At 39.5% G+C, this 17,815-nt stretch overlaps 1 protein-coding gene across 2 annotated transcripts in view; it reads left to right on the plus strand.

Moving 5' to 3' along the window:
- Positions 1-17,815, plus strand: part of asic1b (acid-sensing (proton-gated) ion channel 1b) — a 156,893-nt gene that overhangs the window by 115,238 nt on the left and 23,840 nt on the right. The window contains exons 1-2 of one of the 2 annotated variants that reach the window (XM_058054593.1): positions 3,797-4,483; positions 16,386-16,536. In XM_058054593.1, coding sequence (XP_057910576.1) covers positions 3,869-4,483; positions 16,386-16,536 — 766 coding nt within the window. In that variant the 5' untranslated portion in view covers positions 3,797-3,868. Of the gene's footprint in view, positions 1-3,796; positions 4,484-16,385; positions 16,537-17,815 lie in introns of those variants that run through there. The other variant, XM_058054594.1, reaches the window with a different exon arrangement.

A 17,815-nucleotide genomic window follows, 5' to 3' on the forward strand; every position in this document is an offset into this window, starting at 1 on the left:
TATTCTGTACACATAGTATCTGCAGGTTGTACTTTCCAGGCTTAGCTGGAACCCTGCCTCTGCTAGCGTTCTGTTCCTCACTTCTGTTCTCTTTTGTGTAAATTAGGCATTTAATATATAATCAGGATATTCATCACCAATTCCAATTGAGTTTGAATGCAACACACCACCAAGGCGGATTATATAGAAGCCTTTTGCATCAAGTCGTTGGACTCTGCAGTCATCAAGGTTTCAGACGGGCCGAACTCCACCCTCAATTCGGACCTGGCTGTGACACTTTGATTAACTGCAGAATGCATTAACTCCCCAGAGGTGACACAAACAACTTTGGCGACCGGTGGTCCTTTTAAGACAAGTCTTTTGTCGAGACAAACAGGTTTAGACAGTAACTGTTAAATGGAAGCGAGGAGGCAATCTATCACGTGCAAAGATCGTTGTTGCGGTTTTATAGCAAAGACAGTGTGTTGCCAATTAGAGAGGAGAGTGGGTTGAACGTGGTCATTCGATAATGGCATCATCAACAATGGTGGTGGTAATGTAAATATAAGATGCAAAATGAAGGGGAGTGGTTAGCATGTTGGCCACACAGTCAGGAGATCGGGAAGACCTGGGTTTGAATCTCCACTTGGACATATCTGTGGAGTTTGCATGTTCTCCCCGTGCTAGGTTACATGCTAGGTTAATTGGCTGTTAATTGGTTAATATTGGTTAGTGTAAGTTAATAAGTTAACATAAATTAATATAGGGTGGCACGGCGGTCGAGTGGTTAGCGCGCAGACCTCACAGCTATAGGAGACCCAGGTTCAATTCCACTCTCGGCCATCTCTGTGTGGAGTTTGCATGTTCTCTCCGTGCATGCGTGGGTTTTCTCCGGGTACTCCGGTTTCCTCCCACATTCCAAAAACATGCTAGGTTAATTGGCCACTCCAAATTGTCCATAGGTATGAATGTGAGTGTGAATGGTTGTTTGTCTATATGTGCCCTGGGATTGATTGGCTGGCGACCAGTCCAAGGTGTACCCCGCCTCTCGCCCGAAGACAGCTGGGATAGGCTCCAGCACTCCCCGCAACCCTCGTGAGGAAAAGCGGTAGAAAATGAATGAATGAATGAATAAATGAATATAAGTTAATATAAAATGGTTAGTGTATTTTTTTTTTGGTTAAAAATTTTACTAAAGTCAACCAGCTGCCAAGAGCAATACAGGACACTTTTTTTTTTTTTAACAACATCCTCATCCAGATGATGCTGCCTGCGGCCAAACAATAATACATTGAAAAAGACTTATGCACATTACAATCTGAGTTCCATCTTGTATCTGTCCCGTTTTATAGAGTTGCTTCCGCAGTAAGATGTGGGTATGCTCCGCCGGCCAATTTAAGCGTTATGATGTGTCACAGCAGCACTAAAAGACATCTGCCAGCAGGTTCACAAAAAAAAAAGGTAGTCATGCAGGCGGCTGCCAGGAGGCGGACATTAAGACAAAAAGAATATCTTATAACGAGCGCCACTAACCTTTTTTGCAATGTGCTACAAAACCTTCAATACTGTATAGATACTAGTTCAGTGGACAAGTGGACTGCTGCGTTATCGCATCTTCTGCAAAACACCTGTGTCATCTGCTTCATACTGTTTTTTTTTTTTCCACATAGTGAAACTATTTTCTTCTCGCCCCCCCCCCCCCCAGTCATGCAACAGTTCACATAAAGCCAAGTGATGGTGTTGAACAGTTCAAAAGTGAGACTGTGGGCTACATAGTACATGGTGCCCGGAACCTGTTTGGGATTTTAACAGGTGCAATATGACAAGCGGCCGAGCATGAACCACCACTTAACTGCATCCCGCTCCACCCCCTTTGACTGTGATGGTTTCCCAGCCCCCTGCAGCTTCCCTGCAGGGGACTGCTTAGTGTCCTTCACCTCGAAGCATCACATACAGAATGTCGTTTAATTTCTACCCTTATTACCTGCCTTCTAACTGCCTCTGTCTGCTCTCAAACTCTGGAACTCTCAGTGCCATACCCTAAAACCTTACATACTGATACTCCAACCTTCATTTCTTGAATTCTTCCATTGCTGCCTTCCCTTAAACAGTTATTGACAACCCAACTCTCAAACCTGTACTGCTCACCTTTGACCCTTACTTCCCTCTTGAATGCTTTCTATACATTTGACCTTCCTGTCTTCGAACTCCACCCTTGGCTTGGATCAGATCTATAAATTATGTCAGAGAAAAGTCTTCTGCATTAAATCAAGCAAACGCCACCAAAGTGAACAAGCTGCTGGCATCGCTTGTTTTAACAAAGGTCCCCTGAGTTGAGACCTTCATGCCTTCCCTCCTCATCCTTTTTTTGTTACTTTGCAATGTGATTGTGAATGTGTGCAATTTTAACTGTCCATTCTGTTCAATATCAGCAAATATTGCCCTCCAAAACCCATGGTGGACACTTTGCTGTTTTTTTCAAAACTTTGACCCACCCTTATCTAGATGAGCCTGGTACACAGTAGAGGAGAGCTTTTTAAAAATAATAATAATAGCAATGCAGGCTTTGCTACACATGTTAAAACTAAGCTCCGACAACTATCTATCAGTCAGCTACAGATATGGGAGTTGTAAGTGCTAGTATTACTTAATGTTACATTGATGTATGTAATATATGGCATGTATATGTTGTTAATGTGAGTGTGAATACAAGTGTCATGTGATTGACACATGACCAAATTTACCGCGCCTCGGCTCCAGCTATCCCTATTGAAAACAAGCAATATAGCAATGGATGAACAGTATAGCATAGTAATGGTAATGGTTTTATTTCATTTGAACATGCATCAGATTACAATTGAATGCATCCCATAATCAGTTCACAGTTCCACATGTCCAAAAAGAGTAGGAAGAAGCAAAGCTTATTAAATCCTACCCCTCCATCTGGTACTTTTACAATCAGTAGCTGTTGCATTTGTTCACTTCCTGCTTTCCTTATATAGATTAAGTTTTTTTTTTTAATTTTATTTTTGTCACGTATCGAAGTACGAGGTGATATGACCATACAATGAGTCGTAGTCCTCATAGCATATAAGTGTTTCAAATGTAGTTCTTCCCTGAGATCATATTTCTCCTCTCTTGTAGAGAAGTATTGGATGACATTTTTAGGTAATTGGTTATTTTTATCCTTATGCATTATTTTAGCTGTTTGAAGATAAACTACATCAGCAAGTTTAAGTATTTGTGATTTTAGAAATAAGGAGTTAGTATGTTCTCTGTAGGCGGCATTATGAATTATCCTTACTGACCTTTTTTGCAGTACATTTTGAAGATTGCTTTTATAGTTCCACACAATAAGATATGGTTGAACCAGTGGTCTCCAATTTTTACAAAATGGTGCTGGCCATGTAACATTTAGTTTAATAGTCTATTAAAACCCCCAAAACGATATGCTTGTTTTGCCAAGACAACAAAACCAAATGTTAGTATCCACAACTCAATGTATTTCTTTCTAGTGTTGTCACAACTGAAAATGTGAATGAAAAGCAGGCTTGCACAACTAGTGGTCGTGGGGGGCTCTCTATGTGGGTATTGACATGATTATGTTGTGATGTTTTGATGCAGCATTTGAGCAAGCAAACTTTGTGTTTAGTGCACATTTACGCACAATATTTATGCATTTATCCATTAAAACGACACTGGTGAAATCAATCTCTATGTGGGAAGCTGAAAATACAGAAGTACTCCTACTGCGCAAGCTGCAGCTTTCTCTCTCTCTCTTTCTTTCTCGCTCTCTCCGCAAACCATCCGAGGGCGCACAGTCGAGTGCTGGTTGCGCACACCATAGTGACCACATCGGCAGCGCTTGGGCTCACGCCCACTAAGCAAAATGTGCCAGTGCGAATCGTCCGGGTCCAAATCTAGACCTGGTTCCCTAGCGGAAGCTGGCCGGCTGTTCGTGAAGCAGACCACCCTGCACGGCCTGAGGCACGTCTTCAGCGGGGGTTCGTACCCGCGCAGGGTGGCGTGGCTACTGGCGTTCGCCGCTGCCGTGGCGCTGCTCTTCGCCTGGTCGTCCAACCGGGTGCGCTACTTGCTCTCGTCGCCCGTCTACACCAAGGCGCACATGGTGTACGCAAAGCGGCTCGTCTTCCCCGCCGTCACCATTTGCAACCAAAACCTCCTCCTGCCCAGACGCATGAAAAAAACGGACATCTTCAGCGCCGGGAGGTGGTTGGGGCTCCTGGGGAGGAACTGGCAGGTGTCCCCCGCAGCCAGAGAGGCGCTGACATTGCCGAGTATAAGGAGCGACGCCCCCGCTGGCAGCGAGCCGCCCTGGTCGCCGCTCTCCCGGATCTTGGACTTCAACCACTTTCTTCCTCCTTCCCGGGAGGCGCAGCCTTCCATGAGGCAGCTGCTGGACCGGCTGGGACATCAGCTGGAGGAGATGCTCTTGTACTGTCGCTACCAGGGAGAGATGTGCGGCCCTCGCAATTTCAGCACCGTGAGTGTAACAAGAAAGTAATCAGCCTCCTCCTCCTCTTTTTCTCCTCCTCTTCAACAGGTTGGACTGAATTCAGTTGCTTTGTGATGCTCTGTTTTTAAAATTGTCTACCTTTCTACTTTTGGACATTTTACATCCAAATACACAGTCTTTGTTCTTTCACTTTGAACTTTGGTAATAGTAATGGTTTTATTTCATTTCAACATGCGTCAGATTACAATTGAATGCATCACATAATCAGTTCACAGTTCCACCTGTCCAAAAGGAGTAGGAAGAAGCAAAGCTTATTAAATCCTACCCCTCCATCTGGTACTTTTGCAATCAGTAACTGTTACATTTGTTCACTTCCTGCTTTCCTAAGTTTTTTTTTTACCGAAGTACGAGGTGATATGACCATACAATGACATAATAGGTACCATAGTAACTGTCAATATCGTGATATATATAGCACATCATGACTAGTTGTCAGACAAGCCAGAATCTATGTAGTCTTAAAGGGGACCTATTATACTTTTTACACTTTTCTGACCTATAAATATAGTTATAATGTAGTATTCTTGTGTTAAACGATGCCAAAGTTCAGATAATGAGGTTTGCACATTCGGAAGTGAGCCCTGAAAGAAGTTTGGTATGACTCAAAATGCTTGGTTTTGAAAGGCGTGGTAAAACTGCACCTTTGTGATGTCACAGAGGGCTTTCCATAATACAGTTTAAGGTTTTGTTTTTTGTTTTTTTTTTAATAATGCACCTCGTACAATGACATAATGGGTACCATAGTAACTGTCAATATAGTGGACAATGGACAATTTGGAATCGCCAATTAACCTAGCATGTTTTTGGAATGTGGGAGGAAACCGGAATACCCGGAAAAAACCCACACATGGGGAGAACATGCAAACTCCACACAGCCCAAGCAGAGAATCGAACCACGAAAGAAGGAAAATCTGTTTTTAATGCGGGAGACGGTTAACTGTGTGCAACTTAAGATTGCGTCTTGCACCAGAATAAACACAAAATGACAATCTTTATATACACAACATTAGTTGTTTAGCTAAACGATCAATTTAATTGTCAGCTCAACTGAAACCGTTAACTCACTTTTCAATTAACTGAATTTATAAATTGCAGTAATAGATGAAAATAATTCAACTTTCTTAGTCGATTAATGTGAAGATTGTTTCCATTGGGTAATCGGCTAGGCCCGAAATGGACCAAATCAATATAAACCAAACACAAACATTTAGCGGTTTGGTTTGTAGCATATCAGAAAAGAAAAAATGCTGATCACGGTTTTCCACTGTCAAAGCTGGTGTGTGTGAATCTTGTTTTGCCTAAAACACAACACAAATCAGTATAATTGTTTCACCTGTTTAACGATTTGGCCACTTTGTTGCTAGGCAGAGTTTATCGGGCTAGTCACAAAGGAACAAAAATTCCAAACACACACAAAGTTGCTTATTACTTTTGAATGACTACCTTGTATTAAATATAAAATCGAAGATTTACACCGCTAAACTTCTTTATTGCAGTCATATAGATACAGACCCCATGATGCAACATTAACCATATGTCGTGTCCTTTGGCGTCCATCACCGCTGGATCGATGTGTTTACAGTCTCACAAGAGACTCATTCCGGCATCCTAATGAAGACTTTTGATTCATGTCCAGTTGCTTTCCAACAACTCAGTGGCCTTTTATTGCCCAGCTGTAGTCCCATTGATTGTACTTCATCATCGCATGGAGGACTAAGTGAGCTCATTACACACAAGCATGTTGAGTACACTTTGAGTAGTAGTTAAAAATACATGTTTGGTATTTACAAAAAAAGAGGATGGTTTTGTCCCGTGCCTTCAAAAATATTAATATGTGCCATCATCGCTTGGTGTTGCGACAAAGTAGCAGCCTGTTCCGGAGATAAACAGCACAGAGGTCTGGTTTTTGGGCACCGCCGGGCGTGCACTGATAATCGATGCCTGCGTGGCCTGAGGGTGTTCAAGACGAGCTGTCGACATGAAATAGAGTCAGTCGCGCTTGAGAGGCGAACGAGGACCTTTTCGTCAAGTAGTTTTCTAGGATGTATTGACTTTAGTGCAAAACAAGCAGCCCTTGTTGGTGGGGTCGCTCCCAAAGCTGTAAATATTCCTCGCCGTTTTCTCCGTCCTTCTTGATGTGTTCTTTTTTTTTTACAGCACACATGCGTCATTTTCATGGTAGGACTTCCTTCCTGGTTGTTTGTGGAGACTTGTTTCCAAGAACATGTTTACTCCATTGAGTATTTCTACCTGTTTTCTAACATCTGACTAAACTCTATTTACTCTCCACTTCCTCTGCAGTGACTCGCTCAGTATGATGGATGATCTGCCTTCTGGATTTAGTCATGCTATATCCCATATTCAGTGATATGCAGTCAGGGGAGGCAGAGCCTCATATAAACAAATAATAGCAGAAATAAATATTAACTAATTCGCTACAAATTAAATACATATTCGGAAGTGCATTTTATAAGAAAATTTCCTGAAATTCTGAAGTCTTGCAGCATTAAAGAGATTATGCACTGAAGGGGAAATTTGAATGCATTCACACACATTCACATGTTCAATTCCGAATGTGACAATTCAAAAAGTGTTATATTTGTAAATAAATTGTTTTTTTTTTGTAATAAAACCATCAGGGCTGCATAGTGGTTGAGTGGTTAGCGTGCAGGCCCACAGCTTGGAGACCTGAGTTCAATTCCACCCTCGGCCATCTCTGTGTGGAGTTTGCATGTTCTCCCCGTGCATGTGTGGGTTTTCTCCGGGTACTCCGGTTTCCTCCCACATTCCAAAAACATGCTAGGTTAATTGGCAACTCCAAATTGTCCATAGGTGTGAATATGAGTGTGAATGGTTGTTTGTCTATATGTGCCCTGTGATTGGCTGGCGACCAGTCCAGGGTGTACCCCGCCTCTCGCCCAAAGACAGCTGGGATAGGCTCCAGCATACCCGCAATCCTAGCAATGACAAGCTACATAGAAAATGAATGGATGGATATGAAGGGGGTACTGTTTTACCCCTCAAGAAAAAACAAGACCAGTCCAGGGTGTACCCCGCCTTTCACCCGTGGACAGCTGGCATAGGCTCCACCACCCTTGTGACCCTCATGACGATTAGTAGGAAATGAATGAATGAAAACCATCAGGCTCCAGCATACTCGCGACCCTGTGAGGATAAGCAGCATAGAAAATGGATGGATTTAAAACCATAATTTTTTTATGTTGTGTTTTTTTTTAATTAAATGTGTCTTTTCACAAAATAATGTTTTGTTCCCTCCCTTTTTTTGGTTAAGAACTGATATTTTTGTCAAAACTTACCCTATATGATTATGACTATACACTGACTGGGCTCAGGGCTCCTGCCACTTTCTGTTTGTCAGCATGGTGCTAATAATAATAATACACAATGCAGAAACATATTTTTTTTCCGGTGTTTTCTGTTTGTGTTTAAAATAACAGTTCTGAATGGATTTGGATGAAATTTTCAGGAATTGTTGGAAATGAGATATGGAAGAACTGATTACATTTTGGGGCGCGATCCGGATCACTGTCTACACCAAGAATGGTTTTAAGGATTCTTTAATATTGTAAAATAGGAGTATTATCAGCATTTATGTATACAACTCCACAAAATAACATTCAGAGCACTTGGGCGGAAAAAAAATACAGGACAATTAGACTGATGCAACAAAGTTTCAGAACTTTTCCTGTCAAAGGAAAGGCTGCATGCACTTGATGTTTTCATGTTATAAAATAAATAAATAGGCCTGAGAAGTATATGAAAATATTTGGAAAACATATATTCTCTTTATGATCAACCTGTATTACCATAAACAAACTTCATAGGACTCAGTGCCTCACCACCCATGAACCTCAGTACACATCACTGCCCAAATTACTACCAGTTTTCGCAAATGTGTCTCGGGAGCTTTAATGCTAAAGAGCTGTGTTTGTCTCAAAGTGCACTTGACCCACTTTCTATGCATACATTGTAGCTCTGCACTTGTCCAACATTATAGATGCCGTATATCACATACAACAACGTAAAATCACAAAGTGGGACATGAGCTGAGTGATGGCTAGTTGGCAGAGCTCCAGGCTGTATTTTAAGGATGTCTAGTAGAGCCTTTTGTAAAAACTAAGTTGTCCTGTAAAGTGATGGATGTATATACACAAGACAAGCTCATCATTCTGGGGACCGGCCCTTCGCAATAGCCACGTTTACATGAGGAGAATTTCCTCATTCCGAATGGAATCTTTCCGAATGACGTACCAGAAAGCAATGGTATACATGGAAAGGAATATTCCAATCTCCTGTCTACATGCACCGCGACAATCAAACAGAGTAGTCAATGGGGCATGCGCAGTAAAACATAAACAACATCACGTGATTAATCGCAGATGGCGGACGAGATATGGGACAGTTGCTACTTTTTTTTTAAAGCTTTTGAAACTTGAACGTTCAGTTCTTTTAAAGTTTGTATCAAAAACGAACTTTCCGCTGTAGTCCAGTGATGACAGCTCGCCGCCATTTTCAAAACCTGAGGGACCCCTGTGAATCCGATTATATATTCATTCGGATTGGCACTTTTCTTTGGGAATGAGGTGTATACAAAGGTTACATTCTTTCCGTTTGAGCAAATAACCCGAATGGAATTGGAATATTTGGGTGTTGCTGTTCTATATAAACAGCACTGGAATGGAGTAAGGAAAGTTGGCCATTTTGTACGTCTCTCTCTTCAAGGGTATTCTGTGGTGGGAAGCTTAACTTTGTATGGTTTTGAGACATGGAATGTGACAAAGGGCGACAACAATGGACAGAGCAAAGACAGAAAATGGAAAGCCAGAGCACAAGGTCTCAATAGACGTTGGAAGTTTATCGGGCATATCTTGACAAAAGAGGCCAAAGAAACTGCGCTATCGCCATGATGTGAGGCCCTGAGGGGAAGAAACGCCGCGGGGAGTCCTAGACCACCTGTAGGCAAACCGTAGCGAAAGAGAGGGAGTCTGGTGCTTGGAGAACATACAACAAAACGAGGGTGACAGGTGACTGTGTGGCGTGGAGGTAGCGTGTGGAGGCGTTATGTGCCACCAGGCACCGAGTGGATAGGACATGGGAAGCTTAACACCCGACACTCTTTTGTGTTGTATTTTAGACATCACACCAGATGTTACCATAATGCATCTAATTATCTGTTGCTGTGTGAAAGTGCACAATAATAGTGTTATGTCTTTCACTGGGATCTGGGCTAAATGCCGGCTGTAGTGGTACAGCTTAAAAGGTGGCTATTTTTGAGTAATTCTTGGATACAGGGTTACTGTTACACCCGCAAACGTAATAATTGCCCACAAACGTAATACAAATCTGCAGCTTTGAATGTAATAATCCCGCAAATGTAATAAATTTCCCACAAACGTAATAAAATTTGCCCACTGCAAACGTAATACTGAATTTATAATAATAATTTCCTGCAAATGTAATAGTCATTACATTTGCAGGAAATTATTACAATTTGTGGGAGTACATGTGCGTTTTAGTTACAGTATATTATTGTATGTGTGATTTTGTGTGTATATGGGGAAGAAATAATCAAAAGAAATAAATATAATAGTAATAATTTTGTTAAAACAATTGCAATTATCACAATTATAATAATAATTATAATAACTGCCCACAAACGCAATACAAATCTGCAACTTTGAATGTAATAATCCCGCAAATAAGAGTTTAGAAATAAGTAGAAATAAGAAAAGAAATAAGTAATTATTAATAAGGAACTTCTTAATAAGGAATTATTAATTATTAATAAGTAATTAGAAATAAGTAATATGAGTAATAATAGAAATTATTAGTTTGTGAGCGTACATGTGCGTTTTAGTTACAGTATATTATTGTATGTGTGATTTTGTGTGTATATGGGGAAGAAATGATCAAAAGAAATAATAAAATATAATAGTAATAATAATTTTATTGAAACAATTGCAATTGTCACAATATTATCTTTTTATTTTAAAATAAATTCTAATTTAATAATTAAAGATTCCTTTAATGTATTCAAATGATAGTCTTTGAATAATATTTTTTCCACAAAAAAAAGAATTATCTTATATATCTAAAATCCTCAAAATGACATCTACACCTTCTCCCTCATTAAAAGAAGAACAACCAACAACAACCACAATTATTATTTTGTCTCATATTACATTTGTGGGAAGTTATTACATTTACAGATTTTTCACTTTCTCACATATGTAATAATTTCCTGCAAATGTAATAGTGATTACGTTTGCAGTAGGTAAATTTTATTACGATTGTGGGAAATTTATTACATTTGAGGGATCATTACATTCAAAGCTGCAGATTTGCATTACATTTGTGGCCAGTTATTACATTTGCGGGTGTAACAGGGTAGAACCGAATTGTTTGGTTAAACAATTCATATACCCCATTGGGATACATCACCAGTGAAAAGATAGACACACAAAAAAAACACACATATACCAATTTTTAGACAATTATTTCATTCTAGTTTTGTTAGAAAGCACCCAAACTGTATATTTCTCTATGAGTAAACATGCATAAGAATAATGCTGGAACCTCAGGCGCCATATGCAAAAGAAGTGCCTCATTAGCCTCCCCAAAGTGGGCCGAAGTGGGATTCCAGGCAATGTAACTTGCTTATATTAGAGAATGAACCAACGGCATGCATGCATGCATAAGGGGCTTGCAATAAAACTTTTCAGGAGGTGGGGGTTGAGAGGAAGTGTTTTGAACTTTGCAATCCTGCAGGGCCACTCTAGAGAAAACCCAGCAGAGTGCTAACGAGCTAGAAATTAGCAAAATAGGTCCCCCCTTGTTAATCACTTGAGGGCACTGCTGCTTATCTTTAAAAAAAAGGTTATCATGTTTGTGTTCCAGCGCTACTTTAACTTGTCTTTCCAACTACCTGCTGAACAAAAGTGGAATATTAATACTATTTAATGACCACGGTTTTCCTTCCAGTAGCTTTCATGGGAAATGTGAGAAGTAACGCTCGTCAACAGTTTGTTGCTAAATGTTTTGCTGGCTTCTTTTTGTGCTCGACCCTGATCAGAAACCTAAGGGACTCATAATAACATCAATGTTGGTCTCTGATGAGAAGTTGCCACCACAGCAGTTTTATTACAAGTGGACAAAGGTAGGAGGTGTTAGTAATTGTTCGTTGAGACAAGCACCAGACGTAATCATTAGAAGAGGCATTTAGTTTAGATTGCATCATCTCACAACAGGTACAATAAAAATAACAATCATGTTATGTTTCCCCACACAGTACAGTTTATTCTCTCTAAATATCAAGAGAGCCAACTGAGGGTGTTGACTCTCACACACTCACAAAAAAAAAGAAGAAACTGAGCAGCAAATGGTCCTTATATACCCACCCAGCCCTGCTGATTACTCAGACCTTCAGGTGGGAGTGGACACCAAAGGTGCTTCCACTTGCTCCTAACGAACAAGGTGATTCTTGTGGGGAAAAAAACCCAAAACTCATAACAATAACATCCATCCATCCATTTTCTATACTGCTTATCCTCATTAATATCGCAGGGGTATGCTGGAGCCTATCCCAGCTGAGGCAGGGTACACCTTGGACTGGTCGTCAGTCAATCACTTATAGACAAACAACCATTCACACTCACATTCATAACTATGGGCAATTTAGAGTCGCCAATTAACATAACGGAGTACCTAGAGAAAACCTAGCTCAAGTGGAGACTCGAACCCAGGTTCCCGATCTCCTGTGTGTCCAACATGCAAACCACCATAATAATCATAATAACAAAACAAGCTAAAACACAACACTAAACCTCTGACTAAAGTAACGTCCATATATTAGGTGATATTAGCGTATAGCCATTTAAGGAAGCGCACTGTCAAAAAAAATGCTGACATTTTATCTTATTTATGTTTAATATGCTGCATGTTTAATTTTTTATTATATTTACTATATTGAGTAATGCAACCATAAATGTGATTACGTGGGTGTTCATGTTTAGATGGCTCTCATAATATTGAAAAAAAAAACATCTAGGAGATTGTAAGCATGTTTTTAACGTGATAATGCCTACTTTATAGAAATTAGTAAATCGCGGTTGGGTCTGGAATTAATCAAATTTTATACGAAACAAGAGACAACTGTGCTGAGACGTATTTCACATTCACAGTTTCAATGTTTACAAAGTTTTCATTCACAAATGCGCAATTCAATTCACTATGACAATATTAGATAATTACATATAATTCCTAAATAGTTCTATACATAACCTGAGTCGTATGTCAGTCACAATAGCTATGTGGCGTTTATTATATACACACTTAATGTATTATGTTTGGTTAGTATTTTCTATTATTATAGAAAACCAAGAAATTAAAATGATCGGAACAGCTTAATGTCAGCTGATTGATGTCATATGACATCTATAAAGTGACGTTTATAATGTGTCTCAACCTCAACATAATGAGCAACCCGACATTATACAATTTTATTATTTGTTATTATTGTTATACAGTTGTGTCAGTGTAATAAGAACATGTTTGTTGAACAGCTCTCTATGTGATATCAATGCTGTGGTTCCCTGGCAACTTGTGGTGGGGGCGGCCATGTCATATCGTGTGGCACTGTCATGTGAATGATAGCCGAGGGCGATCTCAACACTCTCATGCTGTCGAGCTGTGAATAATTCAGATAAAATGATGACTTTTTTTTTTTTTTTTTACACACAGCAACAACATAATTGGGTCATTGACATTGTGCTTTCTTTGCGTGTGGTCACTGTTACATACATTACCGCTTAAAAGTTTAGGATCACTTGCAAATTTTCATGCCTTTCACAAACAATTTTTATCCATTTCACAAACAATTAAAATTAATCAGATGATTTTCAAAGAACGAGCTAAATTTTTTGCATGGAGGCCTACTATCAACAACTGTCAGTCCTCTGCATCAATCTCCTGGTATGGCTGCTAATCCAAGTTAATCATTTTATAAGGCTAATAGATTATTAGAACACCCATCTAAAAATCTAAACTAAAATCTCTTACCATGCGGTTAACTACTCCCTTCAGAGAGCAGCACAAACTGGGTCTAACAAGGACATAAAAACGATGCACAACAAAAAAAAGCCATATCTCAGACTGTCCAAAATAATTTCCAAGTGATCGCAAACTTTTGAGCGGTAGTGTATATATAATTACTTTATATAAGTGTGTATTTGGGTTGAGTGGTTAGCGCGCAGGCCACACAGCAAGGAGACCCGAGTTCAATTCCACCCTGGCGATAAGAATACTCACTCTTGCTGTCACTAAAACAATCCTTTTTGGAGAAGATGTCTTTTTTTAACCATAGCATTTTAACTTCGATGAAAATAAACCAACCCACAAAACAAATGAACCCACTCTTTGACCCAAAGACAACACAGACTATTCCACTTAGGTGGGTTCCATGTGATGCATTTTCAAAAGCAATGTACGGTGAACAGTGAATGCAACATTGGATTTCCAAGCAAATCCGCTTAGGGATTATAAATATTTGCTCAACTTTAATTCTAAATAGACCAGTGTGATTTTAGCCGCACCATATGATCTTTATCCATCTAGATTTTCAATATCACCTGCAAGCTCTTTTTTTTTTTTGCATTTTCCTCCCAAAAAATGAGGAAACATTCCAACCTCCCGAGGAACCTTGAATGAGCTTCTCAATAGGAAGACATGTTGTGAACAAACCTCTAAGCGTCAGCGCTTAACAAAGACCCCCCTTCCAAGGTCACCATCGGCCCCCACCCACTGCAACGAGACTTGACTCAGTGCAGCCGGTTACCACAGCAACTCAGGCCTACCCAACAGTCAACCATTTCAGTAATCTAATACTGACAAGAAATCAAAGTAATTATGCTGCCTTCTAGTTTTAGCTGGGTAGTCAGACATGTTTGACTCCAAGTCGGAACAGCATCACTAAGATGCAGTAGTCTGATGTCACATGATAAAAGACCATATCAAATAATCTCAGTTTAATTATTTCAAATAGGGGTGCTCTGATTAATCGGCCACTGATCGGTATCTGCTGATATCAGTGAAAAAGGGCGTTATCGATATCAGCCGACACTGGGAGTGGGAGGAAACTGGATACTCCGGTTTTCCATATTCCAAAAACATGCTAGGTTAATTGGCGACTCCAAATTGTCCATAGGTATGAATGTGAGTGTGAATGGTTGTTTGTCTATATGTGCCCTGTGATTGGCTGGCGACCAGTCCAGGGTGTACCCCGCCTCTCGTCCAAAGGCAGCTGGGATAGGCTCCAGCATGCCCGCGATCCTCGTTAGGATAAGCAGTACAGAAAATGGATGGAAGGACTTGATGGTTAACTCTATATGGAGACCAGCTCCATATCAATACCCAGCATGGCGGACGTACGAGGTTCTGCAGGTCTGGTAGTCCTGGTGATCCAGGATCCACCTGCATATGCCCCTCACCTAGCAGTTGTTGCTGGATTGTGCAGTTTTTCCTCTCTACACATGTTGATATTGTACAACTTGCATCTTTGGTGTGAAGAATGTCGCATTGTCCTCCATAATTGTTTTATTTTAAACAATTGCATAATTGTTTTGTAAGCTGAAGACTTGTCGGCTCATCTTACTCCAATTTGTGCTGTTGTGGTGCCACCAGATTTCCTGATCTGATATAAGAGTGATGGTAAAAGGTGATCTGATTAAGGTGAGAGGTTTTTTTTTTTTTTTTTTTGAAGGGCATTAAATCGATGGTGCATCGCATTCCCCCCTTGAGTAAAGCCCGCTTCAGACGATTTTCTGCTGTGAAGGTCACATCTCATATTGTAACAGACTTTTCTTTTACGACTTTTTCTGTCTAAATGCTCCTTTAAAACCACATCCTACAGCGTAATCTCTTATTTTATGGACAGTATTGACAAGATTAAAGTCTTTTCTGGCTCATGCATCGGTGCTTTATTATTAATTTAAAGTTGTTTGTCATAAAAGACCCAACTGGTGCTGCATTATTAAGGCTGTTGCCAAAAAAATATATATATATATATATATATATATAAAATATATCAAAATATATATATATATAAATATCTATATATAGAATATATATATATATATATTTGTTTTGTTTTGTATTCCATTCTGAAGAAAATTCTGAAGTGCTGCATTATTAAGGCTGTTGCAAAAAAAATAAAAAATATATATATATGTATATATATCAGGGAAAATATATATATATAGAAAAATATATGTTTTTTTTCTGCAACAGACTTAATAACACAGCACTATTTGGGTCTTATATACGTATATATATATATGTATACATATATATTTCAAATCATGCATGGAATAAGAAGACTATTCCATTCTGAAGAAAATTCTGAAAGCGCTGCATTATTAAGGCTGTTGCAGAAAAAAGAAAAAAATATATATATGTATAGTTCAAATAATGCATGGAATAAGAAGACTATTCCATTCTGACATTTTCGGATGTGAAAGCTAATGGGAAGGTTACCTGGTTAGTGAGAGTAGCTCACAAACAAAATACATTTTATTGTGGACGCAGGCTATGTTGTCTTTTTTTATGTCTATTATTGAATTACAAAGCCATTACTTGACTGGGACTCATAGTTTTACCAATAGGTCACAGCCTCCTGGCCATGCATGTAGTCTAAAAGCACTATTATTTACACACTGTATTTACTTCAAAATGCCCACATTGGTAGAAGGTTCCAAATAGGACCGAAGGCTGAGCTGATGCCATAAAACCATAAACCAATGTAAAGCATTATATATGAATATTTGACTTATTTGTCTCTTTGTGTCTTTGCCAGATATTCACCCGTTATGGAAAATGCTATACATTCAATTCAGGCCAGGACGGGCGGCCGCTATTGTTGACCATGAAGGGCGGGATGGGCAACGGTCTGGAGCTGATGCTGGATATCCAGCAGGATGAATACTTGCCTGTGTGGGGGGAGACTGGTAAGTCCGTTACACCTTTTTTCACATGATTGGAAATTACATTTGTGGTCAAAATGCTTAGGAAGATATGCAAACATACTTGTTTTGTAATTATTAGACCAGTCATACCGTAAATGGCTTATCATGCTCAATGACTCGGAAGGACAAATGCTAGTCTGACTAGATAGGACAGCTCTCGTTTTCTAAGACAATATTCAACAGCCCAGTTTGGATCGATTCAGTGCCCTGAGAATAGTAATTGGTGCCTATTGAACACAGGAAGTGAACATACATAGTATTAGTAATTGCTGAGATGCAGAAAAGAGAGTAGTATTAAAGCAAATCAGCTTCTTTCTACTCCTTTTCACACATGTTGAATTGTGTGACCGTGAACACGTGACATAATGTTGCCAGTGCTATTATTTTACTTGAAATTTCTCACACAGCTCAAACAAAAAAAGACACCCTGTAACTTTGAGGTGCTTAGCCAAATCAGTGGAAAACATTTTCGGGAAGTAACAAGCACTTTCATAAAATTTGAGCAAGATTGGTTGAAAGAAAATCATTCCTGGCCTCAAGCAAAACGTCATACAGGTTGTCACACTCAGAGTGTGACCAAAGTGCACGTAAAAATATAACACTATAGATTTGCAGAGCAGAACTAAATAGAAGGAACTCAAATTAGCACCAGGTCCGCCTAAACAGGAAAGAAAAGGCAACAACGGAACAAAACAGAAAGTGTAATGAAATAAGTGCATGAAAACAGAACTAGGAAATAAATCATACGCCACAAATGGAAAGAACAAGGAAATAAAATTGTAAATTGTCTCAAGCGTCTGTCATATTCATGTAAAATGTTTACAATGCAGTAGCAGTGAGTTGTCGTTCAAGCTTGTGCTTTGCATTTATCATTCATTTATCATTTGTCATTTATCAAGACACAAAATCAATGCAAGGCCACATCCATTCACGAATGCACTTCTGACACACAATTGTGTATATTCAATATTTATCACGCACATGTTAGTTAGTGTGCACAACACAAGCTGCAGCTGTGACCTGGCTGTACATCATCTGCTAAAAGGCTTCAGTGTAAATATATCATGGCTTTATTAATGATGGAACACTTCACTGGAGGGGAATGGCAACATTGTGTACACATGTGCATACATTATGTTATGACCGAGGTAACACATCATTTGCATGTGTTGCTTGTGCGAATGACGTAATGGGCACCTTTATGTGTGATGATCTATTTTCATCATTCCGAAAACACTGTTTTTCCTGGAATTTAACATTT

Source organism: Doryrhamphus excisus, chromosome 18, assembly GCF_030265055.1.
Source record: "Doryrhamphus excisus isolate RoL2022-K1 chromosome 18, RoL_Dexc_1.0, whole genome shotgun sequence".
Lineage (NCBI taxonomy): Eukaryota > Metazoa > Chordata > Actinopteri > Syngnathiformes > Syngnathidae > Doryrhamphus > Doryrhamphus excisus.